We start from the raw sequence: 22,576 nt of genomic DNA, 5'->3' as shown, positions 1-22,576 counted from the left end.
AAAGCACATTTTGTTTTCTACAAGAGTTAAATTCTGAATGGCTTCCCATGCATAATTTTAAGAAAGGGATGGGCTAAAGGAGACAAGACCAAGAGAATCCATATACATACTGTTGATCTTCATGCACATCTATCCTGCAGCACAATGTTAAAATAAGTGACAACTGAAGAGATTTGGAAAACAGTCTATTATTTGAATTTTAAAGTAATGAGAATTACTGATTTTGATCACCAAATGCTTTGGAGAAACACCTTCCGGCTCTTAGCCAATTAAGCTCAAACAATTTTCTAAGAGAATAAAATACAAATTGCTGATTTTTAGGATCCTGACCATTTTTGACATCCCACTCTACCCCAAAATTTAAAATGGATGATTTGGGACTCAAAAACTCTCTCTAGATTATAAACTCGCTACAGGCCAGGAATGTGGTTACCAAATCTGCTATATTGCACTCTCCCAAGCACTTAGTACAGTGCTCTGCACACAGTAAGCACTCAATAATACAATTGATTGAATATTCCAAATAGACAGATCAGTCATGCAAAAGGGATAGGTAATCACTACCCCTGGGGCAATCACTGCTAAGCCTTCTCCATACACTCCACTGAAGAGAGGTGAAGCTGCTGAAGAGAAGCTCCAAACTTAAGGCACAGCCTCACGCACGCCCTTGCTCCCCTTTGTGCCAGTGGAGAGAAGGCAAAGTGGACACCTGGTTTGATTTTAGGGTCGTACTTTTTTTTTTTTAGATCCAAATTGCTATCCGAATTCCAACCATAGGTTTAACAGTTTACTTTGAACAGTTAAAGGTAAAGACAGCAAAACAGCTTTCAATCCTCATCTTTTTTGGGGAAGCGAATGTAAAAAGACAATATAATCATGTCTTACCCATTTTTGAAATACAGTACGTGGGCTCTCTGCAGTCCCGTTTCTAGGAAAAAACCCAATTCTTGGTCATGGGGCGCAGGCCCAGGTTTAGGGCTTCGGTTTTGAATATTAGAAATTATTACCTGAAAGGGAAGAAAAGAAAATAATCAGATGCACATCCAAACTTCAGTTCCTATCTGGACTTCTATGAGATTGAAAACCAGGTACAAAAATAAATATACATGCCAACACTGTATGTGGGCAGTATCTGAAAACTGAAAGATGACTTTCAAATACAAGGTGGGATGATGACCCTCTTCAAGGACATGGTGAAGTGTAATTTGAAGCAATGTAACATTGACATGACTAGCTGAGGAATGACAGCAGCAGAAAGATGGTTTTGGCAAGAAGGCATTAGTGGCTCTGCTTGAACCCTGTTGTGTTGATAGGAAGGCAGAGACACAGGATCACACACAGTAGCCACACAGGCCCAATGAAACAGTGAGTGCAGTCAGTATACACAAGACAGATGACCCAGGCAGTCGGGGGAGAGCAACCTGCCAGTAATGCCCTGGCTTTCTCAGCAACATTCTCAGGCTCAGCATTACACATCACTGGTAGCTCCATCTTTGGGTAAGAAGAACAACGATCACCATTACTCTTGGCATTAACAAGACCAGTTTAAACTCACTAAACAGAGAGGCTCCAAGCTCCAGACCAGCTAACAAAGTGCAAACAAATTCCAAGGGCAGTTTTAGGCCATTCAGAGAAAGGGAAACCCAGGATTCCATCTCCTTAAAAATGAGAACAAAACTATTGTGGTGGACGTTTGCCTAACTTTTTAGGAAGTGTTTCCCTTCCAAAGCTAGGAAATGTGCTCTAGAGAAAGTATGTCAGCTAATTTAAGCAGGCCCCATATCCCATTTGCTATATCTCTTTAAGAACATCCAAGATAAATATAGCACTTACCAAATTTACTTGCTATTTAGCTTACAGACAATTTTTTAAAAGAAGGTTTGCAGAGTCATTTTACTCTGTAAAGTGAAAGCTTAAAGCACAGTCACAATTTACAAACTTGCCAAATTATACAAATAAATAACTTGACCCTGCTCCTCGCTCTTCCCAGAAAAGCCCAGTCTCCTCCCCACTGTGGTGGGGGCAAAAGGGTGGGGAGAAGGAAGAAGCCACATGTAGAGGAGGATTGCCTGCTGGAGGTATGCCACCAGTGGCGGTGATTTTTGGCAGAAGAACCTAAAATGTTTCCACTGGTCCAGAACAGCTCAGTACAAATCCAGAAGAATTGTTGGCTAGTGTGGGTGGCAGAGACCCCATGACTTATGGAGGAGCTACCCTGGCAATGCCTACTGAGCAGTGGTGTGTCAGACCAACATTAACACAATTGGCCGACTGGACAGTGGACAACTTGGGCAGAAATGGGTTTTGTAAATAAAATTAGTGTGCCCTAATCTAGCCCTTCTACATGCTACTTGCTTGTTGCATCTACTGCCTTCAGTGGAACAAGAGAGCATGAATGGTGCTGCACAAAACACTAGCACTATAACCCAATTCCCTCACACTGGTTCTTGGTCCCAAAATCTCTGTGACCAGATGGAGGCTTGTCCGTTGTTGGACATGCCACCATGTACCTTGAAATGAGTCTCAAAAGACCTTCCTATGCATTCATTAAACACTCTTGTCTAGCAATGGGTTCCCTGAAATGGTAGGATTGAGTACTCAGGTAAGTGCAAGAGAGGAAACAGGAAGAGCAGCAGAGGGGGAGCACAGAAATGGAAGGAAAGGAATGGAAAGACAGATCTTTCCTGACTATCTGGAGGGCTTAAACAGATATAGATGAACAGAGAAGAAGATGAAGCAACACATGTCAGCAAGCTAAGCTTATCCTTGGCACACAGACACAAACTCACACCCTCAATACAACTGTAAGTTACTATAAAAATAATTCAATTCAAATTCTGCACTACTTCAGACTGGATACCCACTTTAGTCCAAATTGTGAGGTTTTTCCCTTCTGCGTTAACAATCATTCTACATTTTCAGGACAACTGTAGAGATACCAAGGATAGGGAAGCTACTATCCAGTAGGTGTGCTACTAAGTAATGGAATCCAGAGGCCAAAAGAGGGAGAGCAAAAAAAAATCAGGAGATGATCAGGGAGCTACTGAATAAAGAGACTGGGTTGAAGTGCAGCATGTACAGTCAAAGGAAGTAATATGAATCTTGAATTGGCTTCTCAATCTTACAGAAATCATGGTAATGTATATAGTGATGAAGTAGTGTTTGGTAGCTATGACCTACTAACCTTGGTGATAAAACCTTGTGTTTTGACTGTCACCAAATAGCTTTCCCAGTGACAACACCGCTTCACCAAAAACAGACAAAGAAGAGTTTGTTCTATGATATTCACTAAATATAAATGCACTACATTCCTGGGTCTCAAACAAATTTAAACATGCAGGCCTCAGGAACGGAACTGTGAGCTCCAAGCAGACCTTCCTCAATTCAGTGAGACAGTTTACTGTTATGGGAGTGGACGGTTACATTCGGTGGGCAGGCAAAAACTCAATGATCGGGAGGGAGGCACCATACCAATTTACAGCTTGAACCTGGGAAATTACTAAAAAAAAAGTTTCAAGCTATTTTAAGTGATTTCAAAAAGTGAATATCCTAATAGCTTTAACTTTGTGATTCTGATAGATCTGCAGACTAAAATATCCATATGAAGAAAGCAATGGATGCCCCACAAATGAATGTTAGCTTATTTTTCCAAAATAGTGTCCAAAGAACTGAATCATTTTGGCACTGCTCATGCAGCTAGAGGAAGCAGAGACAATTTGTTAGCTAACGTGCAAAGGACAGAGTCAGGATGATTTCATTTGCCAAAAGCAGGATCCGTATAATGATATACAATTATGAGGTCATCTATGTTAATACAAATGCAACACCAGAAGCTCTTTGAAGGGCAGACAACTTTATTTACTTTTGGCATGCTGTCACTATTCCGAAGACAAACTAATTAGGGGTATAAATATATCATATCTAAATCTGCTTTACCTAATGTGATTTTCCCTATTCATTAGAAGGAAGCTTGGAGCATTTACATAAGGAATATTTTCTTCCCCTTTGGGGATTAAGTTCCTCCTGGACAAACAGGAGTGGACATCTGCATAACCCTAAAAATATTAATCACTACTGACTACCCAGCATTTCAAATACCGTAACAGAAACTTCAGTTTAAATAATGCATCTGCTACCAAGTGGTCTACATTTATCTTTGTGACTGAGCACTCATGTTTTTCACTTCTCCAGCTTTGCTCTTCCAGTTTCAAATTCAGCAGAATAATTGAAAACCCAAAATAATTCATTCATTTAATTTTTTAAAAGCATTTTTCAGCTGTAGCTGCTCTTTTCGCCACAGCACAGACTCACCTTACCAAGCCAATACACCTGAGGGCTACTAAAATATACTTTTCTCTAGACAGAATAGTAACAAGGCTAAAAGGACTGGGTTAATACAACAAATAATGGTTCACTCATTGTGTTATTTAGTTCCAAGTCATTAAGGACCCAATTTTCAGGTGAAATCATCTCCATGAACCAGGGGAGCAGGAGTCAGAAAATCCCAAAGCTCAAAAGAAGGCCAGAGAGAGAAGAAAAGTAGAGAAAAGTAGAGAAGAAAAACCAGGTGACTGAATGAGGGACAGCAAAAGCAATACCACAAGGTTGGAAGGCAAGAAGAAAATCTCGATCCCCAAGGGAAGGCCAGTCATTTCTTAATTAGTGAAAGAGATGGTAACACTAAAAAAAAACAACCAGTGAGCTTCAGTGCTTTAGCGCTATTTTATTGAGTTTTCTTAAAGAGGATACCACCATCTCTAAATTCATACACTTTTCCCCCTCCTCTCAGGAATCTTCGATGTGGACATTTCAGTCCAGAAGCCGAATATTTTCCCCAATTCCCAGCCTGGTCTGGTCAAACATTGCTATGCTAATATTTACGAGCCTTGGTTTATAGCTCTTGCCCATACCAAAAAGAAATACTGAGCAGAAGGTTCAAATGACTAAAGGACTTCAGTCATGCAAATACAGGTTCAGGTACAATTTACAAGATGGCTGCCAAATATTTATAATAGGTGACATTCACCAGGATTTTGGCACCCATTCCTGTAACAATATGGAGAATACACAGCCTAGAAAGCCCAAAGATCCTTTCACATTCAGCACAGCCCAAGGCTGAATATTGTCTGCCTACTCAGAAATGACGGTCAACCCTCTGCCTACTCTCCAGGACTTGTGGTTTGGACTTCGGGAAGGGACCATTCTCTTGACTCCAAGAATCTCAACCAGGCTGTCCTCTCATGTAAACCAAGTTGTTTTTGCTCTTCCATCACCGCCCCCCCCCCCCCCCAACCTTTTCACCACCTTTGCCATCCCTTCCCTAGCGGCTCTTCACTAATCCAGGGAGAGGCTTCCAGGAGACTTTTCATAGAAACTTTCAAGATGGTGTCATTCTAACACTCCCGCCTGGAGAAGAATACTTACACAGTGGATTATGTTTTGATTTGGGGACGCCCTTTACTGCCAACTGATGTCTAAGTTGAACGCGGCCCCATATGAAAATCTGGCACCTCTCTGCCAAGGATCAGGTTGTTGGGTTTCTCGATCTGGTGTAGGCAGGAACACTGATTCTTGACAAGGTCAGACCACTGCAAGAGTCTCTCAAGCCTGTCAGATAGCCCGGATATAACCCAACGTGGGAAAGTCCACCCCTGCAATGTCACTTTACTTCATACAGCTCAACAGTCTTCCGAAAGCTGGCTAACTTTCTTCCTCTCCTTTCTCCAAGTTTGCTAGTCTGTGAACTGGTCTTGTTCTAAAATTAATTACAGACTTAGTTTATCTATCCTGCACATATAGAAAACAGTGATTGGAAGTTAAGATGGCTGGAGAGTGACACAGCAACATGTAAGGGAGCCAGAACAGATCATCCAAACTAAATAAGGGTGGAATTGAAGTTAAAAATTAGCTATTTGAAATATAATCAAATTTGACTATTTCAAAAAGGTGTGCTGAGTGTTCCCCCCCACCAGCAGATTTTATTGTAATTTTCTTTGTGAAAATAGCTGAGTTTTGATTTTTTTTGATCACCAGAGTATAGCTAATTGGCTTTCTCCCATATTAGGAGCTGCACAACATTACTTTCACCAGGAAACTTAAAGAACAATCCAAACCTTTTCCACAAAGAAGGAAATTCTGATCACAGGTATTTTATAACTAGAGAAAAAAAAACAGAGCATATGCCCAGATTCACATAAGATGTCAGTGGTAGAGCTGAAAACAGACTCCAGCAACCCCGATGCCCTAGCCCATTAACCTCAATAGAGAGACAGTATGGCCTAGTGGACAGAGCACAGGCTTGGAAGTCAGAATGACCAGGGTTCTAATTCTAACTCCACCACTTGTCTGCTATTTTGTGACCTTGGGCAAATCATTTCACTCCTCTGTGCCTCAGTTACCTCATCTGTAAAATGGGAATTAAGACTGTGAGCCCCATGTGGGACATGGACTGTATTCAACCTGATTAACTTGTATCTACCCCAGCGCTTAGTACAGTGCCTGACACATGGTATGTGCTTAACAAATACCACTTAAAAAAATAAAAGAGAGAGAACACATGCCCCATGAAATGGACCCATCATCCTCACTTACCCTTTCTATCTCCTGGAGGTACAGGAGTGCAATGTCCCCTGCTTTCTCATAGCAGGTGATGATATCTTGTTCCCGGTCCACATGGAGATTACTAGTGGAGGAAGAAATTGGCAACTTTTCTAAACAAAGACCTGAAAGACAAAAACACACAAAAATGGGGGTGAACTCCTTTTCAAGTATGGAAGCCCCTTCACGTAAAATGCTTATGTTAAGTTTGGTAGAGGAAAAGATCTTGTTGTTTAAAAGCGAAGATGTAGAAGTCCCTTCCATGACTGCTGTCTTCTATTTGTGTTTGTGCTCAAAAGAGGAATACAGGAAAAATAGTTGAAGATACACTAACTGGGAAAAGGTTCAGTTAAACTAAATGCCACTGTGTCCGGGGGATGGAGTCAAATGATCACCTACAAGGCAAGAGAAAATAACCCTTTCCACCTGCTAGTACCCCAGGACTACTAAAGCATCATCTGTAAAAGGAGGATTAAGACTGTGAGCCCCATGTGGGACAACCTGATCACCTTGTATCCCCCCAGCACTTAGAACAGTGCTTTGCACATAGTAAGCGCTTAACAAATATTATTATTATTATTATTATTATTATTATTAGAGCAGAACAGAGTTCAATTTGGAGTAGCCTGTGTAAATGACTGAAGCTCAATAACTTATACATACATATATATATATATATATATATATATATATATACACACACTGGCTTTTAATGAATAATTACATACATATAATATATATCTATACATATAAATGATACTATTAAGCTCTTACTATGTGTCAAGCACTATTCTAAGCACTGGGGTGGATACAAGCTAATGAGGCTGGACACAGTCCCTATCCAACATGGGGCTCAGAGTCTTAACTCCCATATTACAGATGAGGAAACTGAGGTACAGAGAAGTGAAGTGACTTGCCCAAGGTCTCATAGCAAACAAGTGGCAGAGCCTAGATTAAAACCAAGGTCCTTCTGACTCCCAGGCCTATGCTCTATCCACTAGGCCACAACACATTTCACAAATGGAATCCATTTTAAATAATTATTGTTCTGCTCTTCCTCTCCTCTGTGACAACAAATAATACTCAACATTCCTCTTAGGCTTGGGCTCCATGCAAGTTCAGGGGATCCTAAGCTACCCAGTTTTCAGTACTCTAGATCTCCAGGTGGTCTGGATCATTTTTGGTATCAGCACTCACTTGAGTCAGCATTTCCTTCCAAGGAAAAAGGCAGTCAGCCTTACCAGAAGCATTTGCTCTCAGAAATAATCAAACAGGGGACAGGATCTTACAAAATATAGCACGGATTTCTCCAGCAGTTAGACCAGACCCATTCCCCAGGGCTCTGGATTAGCTAAGCAGTTGTTTTTTTTACAAGCACCCACTCATAAAAACTCATATAATGCTCTGACTCTGGATTATTTAGTTTCACATATTCAGTATTAGAGCCTACCTGAATGATACTGTGGAATATCTAGATTGATTATGCAAATTTTTGACCAATTTCAAGTGGCTTGGGTAATCAGGGATCTAATGTACTAATTATTCTTACTGAGCATGCAGCCTTTAAATTCAGAGACCTAACTGAGGTCCTTCTTTCCAACAAACTCTGAGAGGGTGAAATGACTAGTCTCTAAAGCAGAAGTTCTCAACATCTACTCGCTGATCATATTGGTGCAGCCACCAAAAACATGCATCAAAATGTATGGCTCCTATTACATCATTTGATTTTCTTGGCACTTTCCACCGATGGCTGGATCAAATTTGCCTGCTTTGGTGGATTCACAGAACGTTGTAGTGACCTAAACAGCACCAAATACAAAATACAGTTTGAAAACCAACTTCCTGGAGTGAGAGAAATGGGTTGGGAGGGATTGGAAGGGTTTAAAAGAGAACTTTATTTCTGGTGCTAGCAGCAGGTCTTGGGGTTGATGAATGAGTGGCTGTCCTAAGGGCAGACCGAGCTCCCCTACACCACTACCAACTAACTTCCTCTCCTTGCCACGGTCAGCTTCTTAAATTTACTGGGACCCATCCCAGAGGTGCCTAAGGCACCACTAATGGAGAGGTCCAAAGGATGATGCAGTATGGCCTAGTGGAAAGAGCATAGGCCTGGGTTCTAATACCAGCTCTGCCAGTTGCCTGCTGTGTGATTTTGGGCATGTCACTTAACTTCTCTGCCCCATATTCTGCTCATGTGTAAAATGGGGATTAATTTCTATTCAGTTACCCTGTGAACCCCATGCGGGACAGGGACTGGGTCCAACTTTCATTCATTCATTCATTCAATCGTATTTACTGAGCGCTTACTGTGTGCAGAGCACTGTACTAAGCGCTTGGGAAGTACAAATTGGCAACATAACTTGACAAACTTGTATCTATTCTGGTGCTTAAAACAGTGCTTAGCACATAGTAAGCACTTAAATACCACAGTCATTTCCTCCTAGTGCCTGGTTTGGTTGGGACTGGCTGCCCTTGCCACTCTCAAATGCAAAACTCAAGGCTGAATTCACTGCTGTGAATTTGCCACAGCTAGTAATTTGAAAATAGTAAAATAGACATGTTATGTGCAAAATATTTTTTTAAAATTGACTTTTCTTCACCAACACTTGTTTTCATGACTGTCATTCCATACTTGAGTACAGTCCCAATCCCAGGAAGGAGATTCAACTCAGTTTAAAAGGAAGCTATGAAGGATCCATTCATTCATTCACTGAATCGTATTTACTAAGTGCTTACTGTATGCACAGCATTTTACTAAGCGCTTGGGAAACTACAGTACAACAATAAAGAGTGACATTCCCCACCCATAACAAGCTCACAAGTAATTGATTAATTACAAAAAAGCTTCCCTGATGCTTTTCTTTTAAATACAATTGAAGTTTTTTCTCTTCTTGCTAGTGCCTACCCCTGCAGTCATTTGCTGTAGGTTTCACTGGGGTGAAAAAATGGCATTTCCCAAAGGAGGTCCCTAAATATTAAGAAAATGGATAAAAATAGAAAGGACATGCCCATATTGCTCTATAACATTATATTTTTACATTATAAATTATAATATGTATATTTCCTATTATTTTTCTCAATTTTTTTAGTTTTTGTAATGTCTGTAAAATTCATTATTGTCTTCATATTCAGAAGGTATATTCAGATCTCGCATTGATTACACTATCTCTGTATTTTCACATACTATATCAATGAAAACAGAAACACTCAAAAATTTTTCAGAATAAAATCTAACCATTTGAGAGGGTAATTAAGCATATATCATCAACCAGAGATTCACACATTTGTTCTCAATTATGCATTTTGCAAAGTTGAAGAATATTGGACCAGATGTACCTTTTGAGTGTAAATTGGGTGAGATAACTCATTCAAGCCAGTAAATTTTACTGCTGCTTCCCTATGTTTAGTGGTATTCTACAGACTTAATCAGTGGTATTTATTGAGCTCCTGTGGATGCAAAACACTGTTCTAAGTGTTTGGAAGAGTTCCACAGAAGCAAGGCTCATGTTCCCTGTCCTCAAAGAGAGACTGTAAGCTTATTAAGGGCAGGGAATATGTCTACCAATTGTACTGTAGTTTCCCAAGTACTTACACTACTCTGCACAAAGTAAGCACTCAAGAAATACCACTTATGGACTTATCACAATCTAGTGGAATGCACCAATAAAAGTTGCCAACATCTACCTAGGGGCAGAACTTTGCACATCCAATATTTTTCACCCCCCACATTATAACTTCTGGTGCTCTGTCTGTACCTTCTCCCATATTCAAAAATCACCAGCTGCATTAGTCAAGTCTCAGAGCAAAAGCAGAGGCTCCAGTTATATCACACTGTCTATATGTGCTGAGAGATCTACTCAAACTTATTTACATTCACTACTGCAGGTTTCAAACCAGTCCTTCACTGATACTCACTTATAAATTTCCATGTGCCTCCAGTCCACATGGTCTGAGAGGTAAACTTATAAGGTAAAGGCCTGGAAGAGCAACCACTGAAATTGCCAAATGAGTTTTCCTCAGTTTAACAGGAGCAACCATCAATAGTACAGTTACTTTTAATTCCGTGGAATGTTACAGTGTTTTTATTCCTGAAGTAGAAAATACAAAGTAACTGTTACTCCCTAAATCTTTTGGGAATATACGATTTAAATCTCCAAAAATGTAAATATCTTGAATCTTGGTTAGTATGAAATGCTTCCTTTCCTACACTACTATTATTACTTTTATTTTATATTTTATTATTACTTATTTGTTAAGCACTTACTATTATTCCCTAATTTCTCTAAAGAAACAACCTACCTCATCATCATTTTTTAAAACCGGTATTTGTTAAGCACTTACTAAATGCCAGGCACTGTACTAAGTGCTGGGGTAGATACAAGCTAATCAGATTGGACACAGTTCATGCCCCAAATGGGGCTCACGATCTTAATCCCCATTGTACAGATGAGGTAATTGAGGAACAAAGAAGGGACTTGTCCAAGGTCACATAGCAGACAAGTAACGGAGTCAGGATTCAAGCCTAGGTCCTTCTAACGCCCATGCGTTATCCACTAAGCCATGCTGCTTATCATTTAAGCAATTCTTTCTCAGTCACCTCTCTTTAAATGCCTCATAGAAACTTAGGCAATCATTGCTTTCCATGAAAGGATTAAGAGAAGCTTGCTGTAATCAGGATATGCGTCTACCAACTTTGTTATATTGTACTCTCCCAAGCACTTAGTACTGTGCTCTGCACACTGTAAACTTTCAATAAATGCAATTAAGTGCCAGAAAGTTCTTAAAGCTAACTGTCATAAAATCATCGGCACTTAATAAAATTCCAGGCACACTATTATTTTGTGGTGAAAGCAGCACAATTTGGCATGACACCATCACTGAGACAGGTAAAGGATGACACATAAAAATTACTGGATAGTAATAACAATAATAATAATGAAAATACCATTTGATTCCATAAAAGAAAAACACGAGTGCTTGGAAGCCAAAATTAGAACAACTTAATAAAATGTATAGGGACTTGATTCACTAAAAAGTAATACCCTACAAAAATTAGCTTCCTACTACCATTTTAAAGCAGGTACTGCCTATTTTCTCAGTTCAAAATGCTTAACAAAAAAGCTGTGATTTATCCTCTAGCATCTCTGGGAGGCAGGCTATCTCCTTTTTCTAAATTGAGGAGAAATTGAAGTGCAAAGGGATTAAGGCACAAAGCAAGTTACTGCAAAGCAAGAGTTAAACTATAAGTGTCCTGACCTCTAGCTCTGTGTTTTCCACCCAAATTATGCTGCTATCCATACTTGGATTCAATACAATTCAATTTTGCCTTCCTACTAGATAGAAATCTAACTCAAATGAACATCTCAGCCTTCACATGGCAACTATATTCAATCATAAGTCCCCACCTCTGCATGAGTGGGTTGACTGTGAGCCCGCTGTTGGGTAGGGACCGTCTCTATATGTTGCCAACTTGTACTTCCCAAGTGCTTAGTACAGTGCTCTGCACACAGTAAGCACTCAATAAATATGCTTGAAAAAAAAAGACTTCATAAGGGAACCCTGTCTCTAAAGGCAGAATTAACTAACCTGATTATTATACTGATAATATTAATTGGGAAGCAGAAAGCTTTCCAGAACAGGTTTCAAATCCTTTTATCCACGAAAATTTTGACTGAAAGAGAAGATAGGAAATTCTGACTTGATCCCACCACGCAATAAGCCCAGTAAAGTGAGTGATAAGCATACAGGGTCAGGCAATGAATACTTTCACATGTTGATGATGAAAACAGTTCTATGCAACATATAAAGTTTCCTCTAGAATCTAATTTGAAAGAGAGCAGGCAGGGCAAGAGACAAAGCACAAAACATTTGATTTCTATCCACTGGAAAAATCCAGTAGAGCAATACTAAACAAACAAAAACCCATTAAAAATAAGTAGAAAAAACTGGTAGAACTAAAGAAATGCATTCCATTTTTCACCAGAGCAAATGGAGACAAAATAATGACTAAAATTAGGGCTACTTCTTAACTTTTCAATGCTATGGTTTAGAACTGAGTTTCCATGGAAATTTTAAAAACACAGATGTGTATAACAGTTCACAAATACTCCCATTTGCCAACCTATTAAAAAATTATGACACAAACACAAAAATTGCAAATATATTTCTTAAATATGAAGTTGGGTTCTAAACTAGTCTCTTCCACTGACAGGTGATCCAATTTTGTGATTATTGAAGAAAGAAGTTTGAGTGTTACTTTGCCCTAAATAGCCTAACCACTTTCCATTGTTTTTCTTAACAGTGTTCAATATGAAAATACTTAAACACATACACAACTTGTTTTCTTCAGTGTAATTGTAACAGTCTACAATTTGAATTTAGTTACTTTATCACTTCATGTATTTAACTGAAGTTGGCTCTAATGATTTCCAAAGTGCACCTAAGCACTGCTGCTGATGACTCAGATCACATTTCTGTCCTGAGTTTAACCTTAAACTAAGGCTTAACTAGAGTACTTTGGTCAACCAAAAAACTTGAAATTCTTCCACCCGATACTGTCTCTGTACCTTGTGAGTCTTTGTTTCTGGAAATATACTAATGAATTGCCAATCACTTAAATCACCAAATGCAACATTAAATTTGAATATGGGTCAGTGGTTGTAAAACTCATCTTACTTTCCCCTTCTTAAACCATCTAGATATAAATAGGGATGCTTGAACTGGCAATCTAAAATGCCAACCCTTGTGCAACAATACGGCTTACATCTCAGTATTCTCAGATACTGGGGAAGGAAAGTCTTATTAGAATAGGAAATCATATCCCTGCCAAACAAAACCCAATTAAAGCAGCATTATCTGCTCCTTTCACCATCCTTCCTCTCCATACACAGCCAAATGACTGATTCAGGGGAAAATGCCTAATCAGAAGTTGTCATTTCAATATGAAAATGGCAGAGGAGCAGTGAACAATGTATGCAATAAATTGGAAGCCAACCTTATGCCAATATAACCTGAATGCCAATGGGGTAGACAGGAAATCATGGGCCACAGTAGAGTTAAGGGGCACAGGGGACCTTGGGGGAAGGTGGGGAGAAGAAGCTTCTCTAACCCAAGCACTTCTGGGATATATAGTCTAGAACACAAACCAAAAATTTCCCCTCAAAAAGGCAGCAGGACCTCCAGGCTCTACTTTGTTAAATTAAAAAAGTAGCAGCTGCCATTATCACAGTCTCGAAGACGGCACAGGTGCTGCAGCTTGGCACTACAACTGCACACGATCGCCGAAGGGGGCCTCCCAAAATTCAGGGCTCCGGCTTTCTTCTGGCCTAGGCACTGCTGAATGCCACTCGATGTTTTTTTAGCCATGAAAAGGAAAAACCAAAAAAGGGGATTCAACATCTGCTGAAGTTCGATGAGATGATATGCTTTCAAATATTTTCCTTTCTGCACACTAAGGAAATAATCTAGGACAAGAATAATTTAACTGATTAAAATTCTTTAACATTTGAGTCCCTGAAAGTATTATCTTCTGAAAGAAAATTAGTATGTTATTTGTGTCTGTGATAACAGCCAAAAAGAAAATAACATCTGCAAAAAGAAAAAAAGAGAATCCCCTTGAGCAGTATAAATGCTGACATACTATTTTCCCCTAGGAGACTCAGAATTCATGGTTAATGAGGAGGACTGGTATCTATACATTCAGAGTGTAAGTTGTCCTTTGTATTCAAAGAAGATAACACTGATGGTGAAGTTCACCTATGCTGCATTTGTGGATAAAAAGGCCAAGGCAGGATCTATATTCCCAGCTACACTGTGCACACAGAAATGCAATTCCCTTCTTCTGTTGTCATTTGTAGTGCCTGGCACTGTTTTCTCCTTTGCCTCCTTGTCTCTCATTGCATACGTAGCTTTTGCTCAAAAAGAGCTATCCCCTTCTTAAGGGCAGTGTGAGATAGTGAGATACAAGTCAGACCTCAGCACTGACTCCCAGGCTTCAGCTGGGATGCAGCACTGTCTGAGACTTTGTTTTTATGATTTTCTTAACTCTCAGAGCAAGCCACAGATAATACATTAAATTACAATTACTACAAATAATAGTTCAACCCTTAATTATATTGGTTTGGCCAGATACAGCAAAATACTATTTACCCACCCTGAACATTCGCCCTAATGAAAACCTTCAAATAGTAGAGATCTTCTGACGATGTTGGAACTTGTCCTCCAAATACTGGAAATCACCAAGTGAAAAAAAATTGCCTAAACTAAAAATTGTTCTTCCTGATTTGAACCACAAATAGCAGGGTCGCTTTCAGAGTCTCAACATCTCCATCTGGACTATAAGCTCATTGTGGGCAGGGAACAAGCCTACCAACTGTTATACATTACTCTGCCAGGCGCTTATTAATACAGTGCTCTGCACACAGTAAGCGCTCAATAAATACAACTGATTTATTGATTTCCATCCTGCATTTTACAAAGGAGAGACAGGAAGAGGGGCATGGCAAGCAAGGGAGCCTGGCTGCCCAAGCAATAGAGAAAGAGGGACCCCTGTTGACATTTTTGTCGAAGAAGAAAAGGGTAAAGTGAAGCAAGTGCCTGCTAATGAGAAGCCAATACAGGTGGGAAGACTGGAGACAATGCTGAGCTGATTAAATGCTGATATTTCAGGGAAACAAATATCTTTGGAAAATCTGGAAGAGGGGAAGAACTAAGCAGTGGGGGGGGGCGTGTGCGTTTTGGAGTGGTAAAATTGATTACCAGAAGGTCAACCCAAAGAAGTCAAGTGACAGGGAGAAGGGAAGGGGCAAGTACAGAAAAAGCAGTAGGTGGACATTCATATTCTATGGTTAAAGGGGGTGGGGTTTATATTTTGCCTAAATATTCCTGCTGGGCATTCTACAGAAGGGATTTTTTCCATTTAATAACCTAGAGAAGCTGTCAGGCCTAGTGAAAAGAGCATGGGCCTGGGAGTTGGAGGGCCTGGGTTCTGATCCTGGCTCCTCCATTTGTCTGCTGTGTGAGTCTGGACAAGTCACTTAACTTCTTGGTGTCTTGGTTCCCTCATCTGCAAAATGGGGATTAGTATCTGTTCTCCTGCCTACTTAGACTATGAATCCCCTGGGGGAACTGATTATCTCATATCTATCCCAAAGCTTGGTACAGTGCTTGGAAAAAAAAATAGGTATTTGTTATTAGGTGCTTCCAATGTGCCAAGCACGTTACTAAGCACTGGGGTAGATACAAGCTAATCAGGTTGAATACAGTCCACATCAGGCTCACACTTTTAATCCATATTTTACAGATAAGGTAACTGAAGAACTGAGTGACTTGCCCAAGGTCACACAGCACACAAATGGGGGAGCTGGCACCAGAACCTAGGTCCCCCAACTCCCAGGCCTATGCCCTATCCATTAGGTCACCCTGCTTTCCTTTGCTTGGCAGCTAGTAAGAGCTTATCAAATACCACAATTATTAGTATTCTGAAGAAGTCTTACTTGGATAGCTGATCACTATCATTGTGCTTGTCAGGCCATGACAAAGCTAAAGAAGGGGGATTTAGAACTAATGCTTCTATAACCACCTATGGTACTTCACAACTGACCAAGTGGTGCTCACCCTTGGTACAGAAAATGAACCTCTTTAGTGTTGACATTCTTAGGTGAGATATGGGTAATTTGTGCCCAACAGGAAGGCAAGATGGGCAAAAGCCACAGCCCCTGGCTGGCCTTGGCTCCTCTGCCCTCAGGACTCCAGGCTCTGTGGAGGTGACCTAAAGGCTAGGGCTGTTTCCATCAACTTCTCTCCCTTACTCCCTTCCCTTTCATTCACTCATTCAGTTGTATTTATTAAGCACTTAATGTGTGCAGACTGTACTAAGGGATTGGGAGAGTACAGGACAACAATACAAAGATACATTGCCTGCCCACAAGGAGCTTACAGTCTAGAGGACAAGTTTACAGTCTAGAACCCTCACCATGCAGAGGCAGAAGGAAACCTACCTTCCCAAAATTAAGAACATTTGGAAAATTTTTGTTTGTTTTTTTAAATGACATTTGTTAAGCACTTACTATGTATCAAATGCTGTTCTAAGTACTGGGGTAGATACAAGTTAATTAGGTGAGAAAGTCCCTGTCCCACACGGGACTCACAGTCTAAGTAATGCCCTCTAAACTTTTAGCTCCTTGTGGACAGGGAACATATATGCCAACTCTGCTGTACTGTATGTACTCTCCCAAGTGCTTTGTACAGTGCTCTTCATACAGTAAGCACTCAAATACCATTGATTGGTTTCTCACTGAGGACTATTGCCTGGAGCAGTGAGGATCCACGGACTGGACTCTCTATCAATTAACAATTACATATTTTGCTGTTGATCTTCTGAGCTGACAAATTTTAGTCTGCATTTCTTACTGATTGGATTTTAAGTTAGATTGTTCAGAATGTCTGTCCTCCATTAAAAATTGGGAGCCAGGGACTATATCTTAACTGAGTTTTAAGCAATAATCCCAGCACTAAATACTGTGCTTTGCACAGGGAAAATGCTTAATAAAAGTTTTATTAACAACAACAATTACAAGTAGGGAAGAAAAATATAGGGCTGATTTATGTACAAGAAAGCAGCTCCAAACAGCCCTCTGGTGGTATCGTGCTTCACTGCAGTTTCCGAGCCCTGAGCCTTGGATAGAAAATTGGATAGAAAATTCCATAGAGACAGGAAAATCGAGAGGGTTACCCAGAAAGCAGGGTAACCCTCAAGTAAAGGGTAAAGAACTATAGACTACTGCAATTACAGCACCGGGGAACTAATATGTTATTTCTATTTGGCTTTGCAATCTCAGAAATCTTACATCTACAGTGAAGCTACCTTTGGAATTTTACCTTTTAAAAGCAGTCTCAGATCCAAACTTCTCACTGTATTATGAAAATTTTTGGAACTTCATCAGTGGCTGCTCCAAAAATATTTCCCAGTGTTCGTGAATCAGTTTAAACTTTATACCCCTTAAGTCAATACAATAATATTCTAGACCGATATTTTCATTCAATCAAGTCATGATTTTAAAGAGTCCATTATGATTGTTGGTCGCTCAAGTCACAAATGGAAGTCTAGCTTAACTTTAGGGTGGCAATTATTAAGGGACAAAGCTGGAGATGGAGAATGAACAAACAGAGGCATTCCACCCCAACAGCAAGAGTGGAAGAGCTCAAAATAACTTTGTCATCTTGCCTACACAAAAAAATCTAATTTCAACAAAAAAAGCAATTCAGTGTTTTAGAAAGAACTGTAAGGACAATATACCTATTGCTGATTAGTTTCTGCTATTCCAAATGACTTGTTAATTATTTGGGTAGTTTCCAAATGGTTCCCTCTGAGATTCATGCAGACAAACTCCTTTTATAATCCCACTGAGGAGACTGACGGCCAGAATGAAAAGCAAACAAAATCAAGACAGAAATAAAATTTAACGAGATTCTTTCAAAGCTCAGTGCAGTCAAAAAACCAAAGATTTTACAAGCATAAAGATGTCAGTGAAATTTACTTTTTATGGTATTTGTTAAGTACTTGCTATGTGTCCCGCATGTTCTAAGCATTGGGGTAGATACAAGTTAAGCCTCCATGAACCCCCAGGAAGACTAGTGGCTGCTGCAGTGGTTGCTGTAGCCAAAGGAGTGCCCTGTATTCTGCCACAAGGAGCCTGAAATTCTCCTCTAGCCAAAGTACATTACTTATTTTTGTTTTGTTTTATGTATTTGTCGATGTTGTGCTTTAATGTCTCCTCATTCCCCATACACTATTTCCAGTCCCTCCTCCCCGCTTATACTCTCGGACTGTGAGCCCTGCGAGACAAGGACCATGTCTAATTGCCACCTGTGTATCCTCTCCCAGCACTCACTACCATGCTCTGCACACAATAAACATTTAATAAATACAATTACTAATAAGCGCTTGGTAGAGTATAATAGAATGGGTCTTCATCCATACCGCTACCCTGCTCATTCAAGCTCTCATCCTATCCCGTCTGGACTACTGCATCAGCCTTCTCTCTGATCTCCCATCCTCGTGTCTCTCCCCACTTCAATCCATACTTCATGCTGCTGCCCAGATTATCTTTGTCCAGAAACGCTCTGGGCATATTACTCCCCTCCTCAAAAATCTCCAGTGGCTACCAATCAATCTGCGCATCAGGCAGAAACTCCTCACCCTGGGCTTCAAGGCTCTCCATCACCTCGCCCCCTCCTACCTCACCTCCCTTCTCTCCTTCTCCAGCTCACCCCGCACCCTCCGCTCCTCTGCTGCTAATCTTCTCACCGTACCTCGTTCTCACCTGTCCCGCCATTGACCCCCGGCCCACGTCATCCCCCGGGCCTGGAATGCCCTCCCTCTGCCCATCCGCCAACCTAGCTCTCTTCCTCCCTTCAAGGCCCTGCTGAGAGCTCACCTCCTCCAGGAGGCCTTCCCAGACTGAGCCCCTTCCTTCCTCTCCCCCTCGTCCCCCTCTCCATCCCCCCCATCTTACCTTCTTCCCTTCCCCACAGCACCTGTATATATGTATATGTTTGCACATATTTATTACTCTATTTATTTATTTATTTATTTTGCTTGTACATATCTATTCTATTTATCTTATTTTGTTAGTATGTTTGGTTTTGTTCTCTGTCTCCCCCTTTTAGACTGTGAGCCCACTGCTGGGTAGGGACTGTTTCTATATGTTGCCAACTTGTACTTCCCAAGCGCTTAGTACAGTGCTCTGCACACAGTAAGCGCTCAATAAATACGATTGATGATGATGATGATGATGAATGGCACACATGATCCCTGCTCTCAAGGAACGTACAATCTAGCTGGTGAGCAACTTTCTTCTGATTCTACTCAAAGATGGTGTGCTTTATTGTAATCTATGTTCTGTATATGTATTGAGTACTTATTGTGTGCAGAGCACTGTGGGAACTTGGGAGAGTACAACATAGTTGGTAGACACATTCCCTGGCCCAGTAATAAAAGTAAGCTTAAACCCAAACTCTTCTTCAGTTCATAATTAATGCTAGCCCAAACACCAAAATTTAGCTCAATCACTCTTAACCCATTCAGTATTATTTATCCCGCTCTGTTCCCCAATTCTATTTCCACCTTCTGAATGAAGATTCTGTTGACTGACCCTTGCTCTTTGGCACTCCCCAGGGGGAAGAGTCAAGATGTTTCCAGTTAATGTCTGCCTACTTATGTCAGCTCCATTCATTCATTCATTCAATCGTAATTGAGATCTTACTGTGTGCAGAGCACTGTACTAAGCGCTTGGGAAGTACGAGTTAGCAACATATAGAGACGGTTCCTACCCAACAACGGGCTCACAGTCTAGAAGACGGGTTCACAGCTCCAGAAACATGAAGTTTTAAAATATCCAAAAAGCTTATCTTTCATGAGATACTTTTTGTCCTGTCGCCACAAAAATCAACAATATGCCTCTAGCTATATTCTGGGAATGAAAATATGTGTTTGTCCAAGGGTTTATTTTGAACTGATTGTACCTCTTAAGGCTAAGGCTTAAAGACTGAGTTCAAGTGCCTTCCTTGCTTTTCCATACCCCCTTCCCCTCTCTCAGGCCTACAGTAGGCTAAGTGGGCAGAAAAGAAAGCTGGATTTCTATTTAGAAATCGCCTGGGAAATGCGGCTGAAAAAAAATTTTCTCATTTTGAAGAGATTCATTTCAAGGCCTAACTGCAATATCCCTAAACATTTATTTTTAGGAACAACTATGGGTTTGACAGGAAATGACTTGGAATTTCAATTTAAAAGATATAAGGAATATTTTCTGCAAGTTCATAGTCACACACCTAATGAGAAGCTAAATAATTACTCTGGGAATAAAGTGTACTTGTGGTTTCCCACTTTAAAATCCTAGCTTGGCGAACCAAACGACAGATTATTTCCAGGTAAATGAACCAAGTTTCTTGTAGTTTTCCATCTTCTGAGGTTTCATCTAATCCAAACCAGTTCTGCTCTATATGCTATCAAAAATCCTGTGGGCATCTGAAGGAGAAGAGGAAGAATTAATTGTACTGTGCCCTGATGTTTACAGGCTCTTCAAATATATCCCAGCTAAAAACCTGTGACATGGGAGAGCCTAGGTTACCTTAATATAGGATTAGGTACCCTGCAAAAGAGATGAATATACTGACTTCATGATAAAATATCCCTAGGACTTGTCTGGTAATCATGTAAATGTCCTTGTAATGTTTTGTTCAATGCTCCAACCCATCTTAAAAAGGAGTAAGAGCGTTTTTAAAAAAAATTCACAAAACCTAGGCTGCCATTTTCCCTATTTCTCTCTCAACACTTGCTCTGCAGTTTCCCATAATGGAAACTGTGGGGGTGGCAGGCAGCCTCTCCTAAGCTAATGTTAGAAACCTTCCCTGCTCAGTCAACAGCAAATGCAGCTCAGTCATCTCCTATATGCAGAATTCACAGCCTGTCACGGGTCCACTCTGACACAGCCACCTCATCCCCAAACACACATAAATAAAATTTGTTTTCACTAATCCTCAACCCAAAAGGGCAGCTCCGATGCCTAGTGAGCCGACCTTCCTGGGTTCTGTCTTTATGGGGTCACGTTACAGTTATAGTCACTGGAACGTCCTGACACATAAAGAGCTCTACCTCAAAACAATGAATTGGCCTCCTGTTTCACACGCCTCACTCCTTCAATAAATCTCTAAACTGTGGGGGCACTGCCACCCTTAGACACAACACCTTCATTACAGCTGTCACTGAGATTCCCCTCAAGAGTTACCCAGAAGAGCAGGGCTCTTATTACCCTGCTATGTGTCACACAAAAGAACAGAAAATCCCCAGTCCTGAGCCACAGGCTATCATGCTTCGGACCGGATGAAATGATCTATATCAACTCCCTAAGAACAAACAGGCCTGATGGACAGAAAATTAGCAAACTGAAAAATGAATGCCTCCCCCACTAGCAAAAAACAGCAGGTCTGAAATAACCACTGGTTTACATCAGCTCAGAGCAGATGAAATGAAGTCATCACAGAAGAAAAACAGGTTGTGTAACAGACCAAGAGAAATATGAACTTTGCAAACTCAACTCTTCTAGAGGGCCTCCAAATACTGTACCAAGTAAGCCACAATAGAGCCCTTCCAGGAGACTGGACATCTTTCTTCCGCCCCACAGGACAGTTGAGAGTCTTGGCAAATGCCTGGCAGAGTCTGGAACTCCGCAAACAACAGGTTATGTGAATACAACACAATCTTGTGGATTATCGAGGCCTCCCTCCTGTTTTGCTCAACTCCTGGCCACGTTCTGTTCATTAGAACCACCAACAGTGGGCAAGCAGGAGAAAGGCCCAAAAAACCTCAACTTGAGTAACATCAGCAAGTTGATTCTGTGTCACAAAGCAAGGCCACAGCAACGGTGCAACTGCTGGGATGCTTCCCTGTGTACAGAGAAGCAGCATGGCCTAGTGGGAAGAACATGGGCCTGGGAGACAGAGGACCTGGGTTCTAATCCCAGCTCTGACTCTTGTTTGCAGTGTGACCATGGACAAGTCACTTAACTTCTCTGTGCCTGTTTCCTCATCTGCAAAGTGGGGAACCAAAACCTATTCTCCCTCCTACTTAGATTGTGAGCCCCCTGTGGGATAGCGATTGTGTCTGACTTATTAACTTGTATCTATTTGCGGGTTTAGAACAGTGCTTGACACATCTTAAGTACTTAATGCCATTATTGTGATTATTAATGTTACTATTACAAGGAGAAAGAAAACCCTTTGCACCCTTCAAGTACTGTAATATATTTTACAAATTGAGACAACTACACAAATGTCTATTCTTAAATTAAACATATTCAGCTTAACTAGAATTCCAAAGGGCAGTTTTCAAACCCTAATGTCCACATTCTCTAAATTTTCTACGTTACAAGATATTCATGCTAAGGTTTTCCTTCATTTTTCCCAATTCTCCATTTTAGAT

At 40.6% G+C, this 22,576-nt stretch overlaps 1 protein-coding gene across 5 annotated transcripts in view; it reads right to left on the bottom strand.

Annotated features, from left to right (window-relative positions):
* TTC7B (tetratricopeptide repeat domain 7B) overlaps positions 1–22,576 on the bottom strand; it is a 263,032-nt gene that overhangs the window by 201,077 nt on the left and 39,379 nt on the right. For all 5 annotated transcript variants that reach the window (XM_038770024.1, XM_038769853.1, XM_038769766.1 and 2 more), the window contains 2 exons: positions 6,592–6,722; positions 886–1,007 (listed from right to left, as the gene is read on the bottom strand). In XM_038770024.1, coding sequence (XP_038625952.1) covers positions 886–1,007; positions 6,592–6,722 — 253 coding nt within the window. The remainder of the gene's footprint in view (positions 1–885; positions 1,008–6,591; positions 6,723–22,576) is intronic.

Source organism: Tachyglossus aculeatus, chromosome 1 (genome assembly GCF_015852505.1).
Source record: "Tachyglossus aculeatus isolate mTacAcu1 chromosome 1, mTacAcu1.pri, whole genome shotgun sequence".
Classification (NCBI taxonomy): domain Eukaryota; kingdom Metazoa; phylum Chordata; class Mammalia; order Monotremata; family Tachyglossidae; genus Tachyglossus; species Tachyglossus aculeatus.
This window is presented reverse-complemented; position numbering and strand designations above follow the sequence as displayed.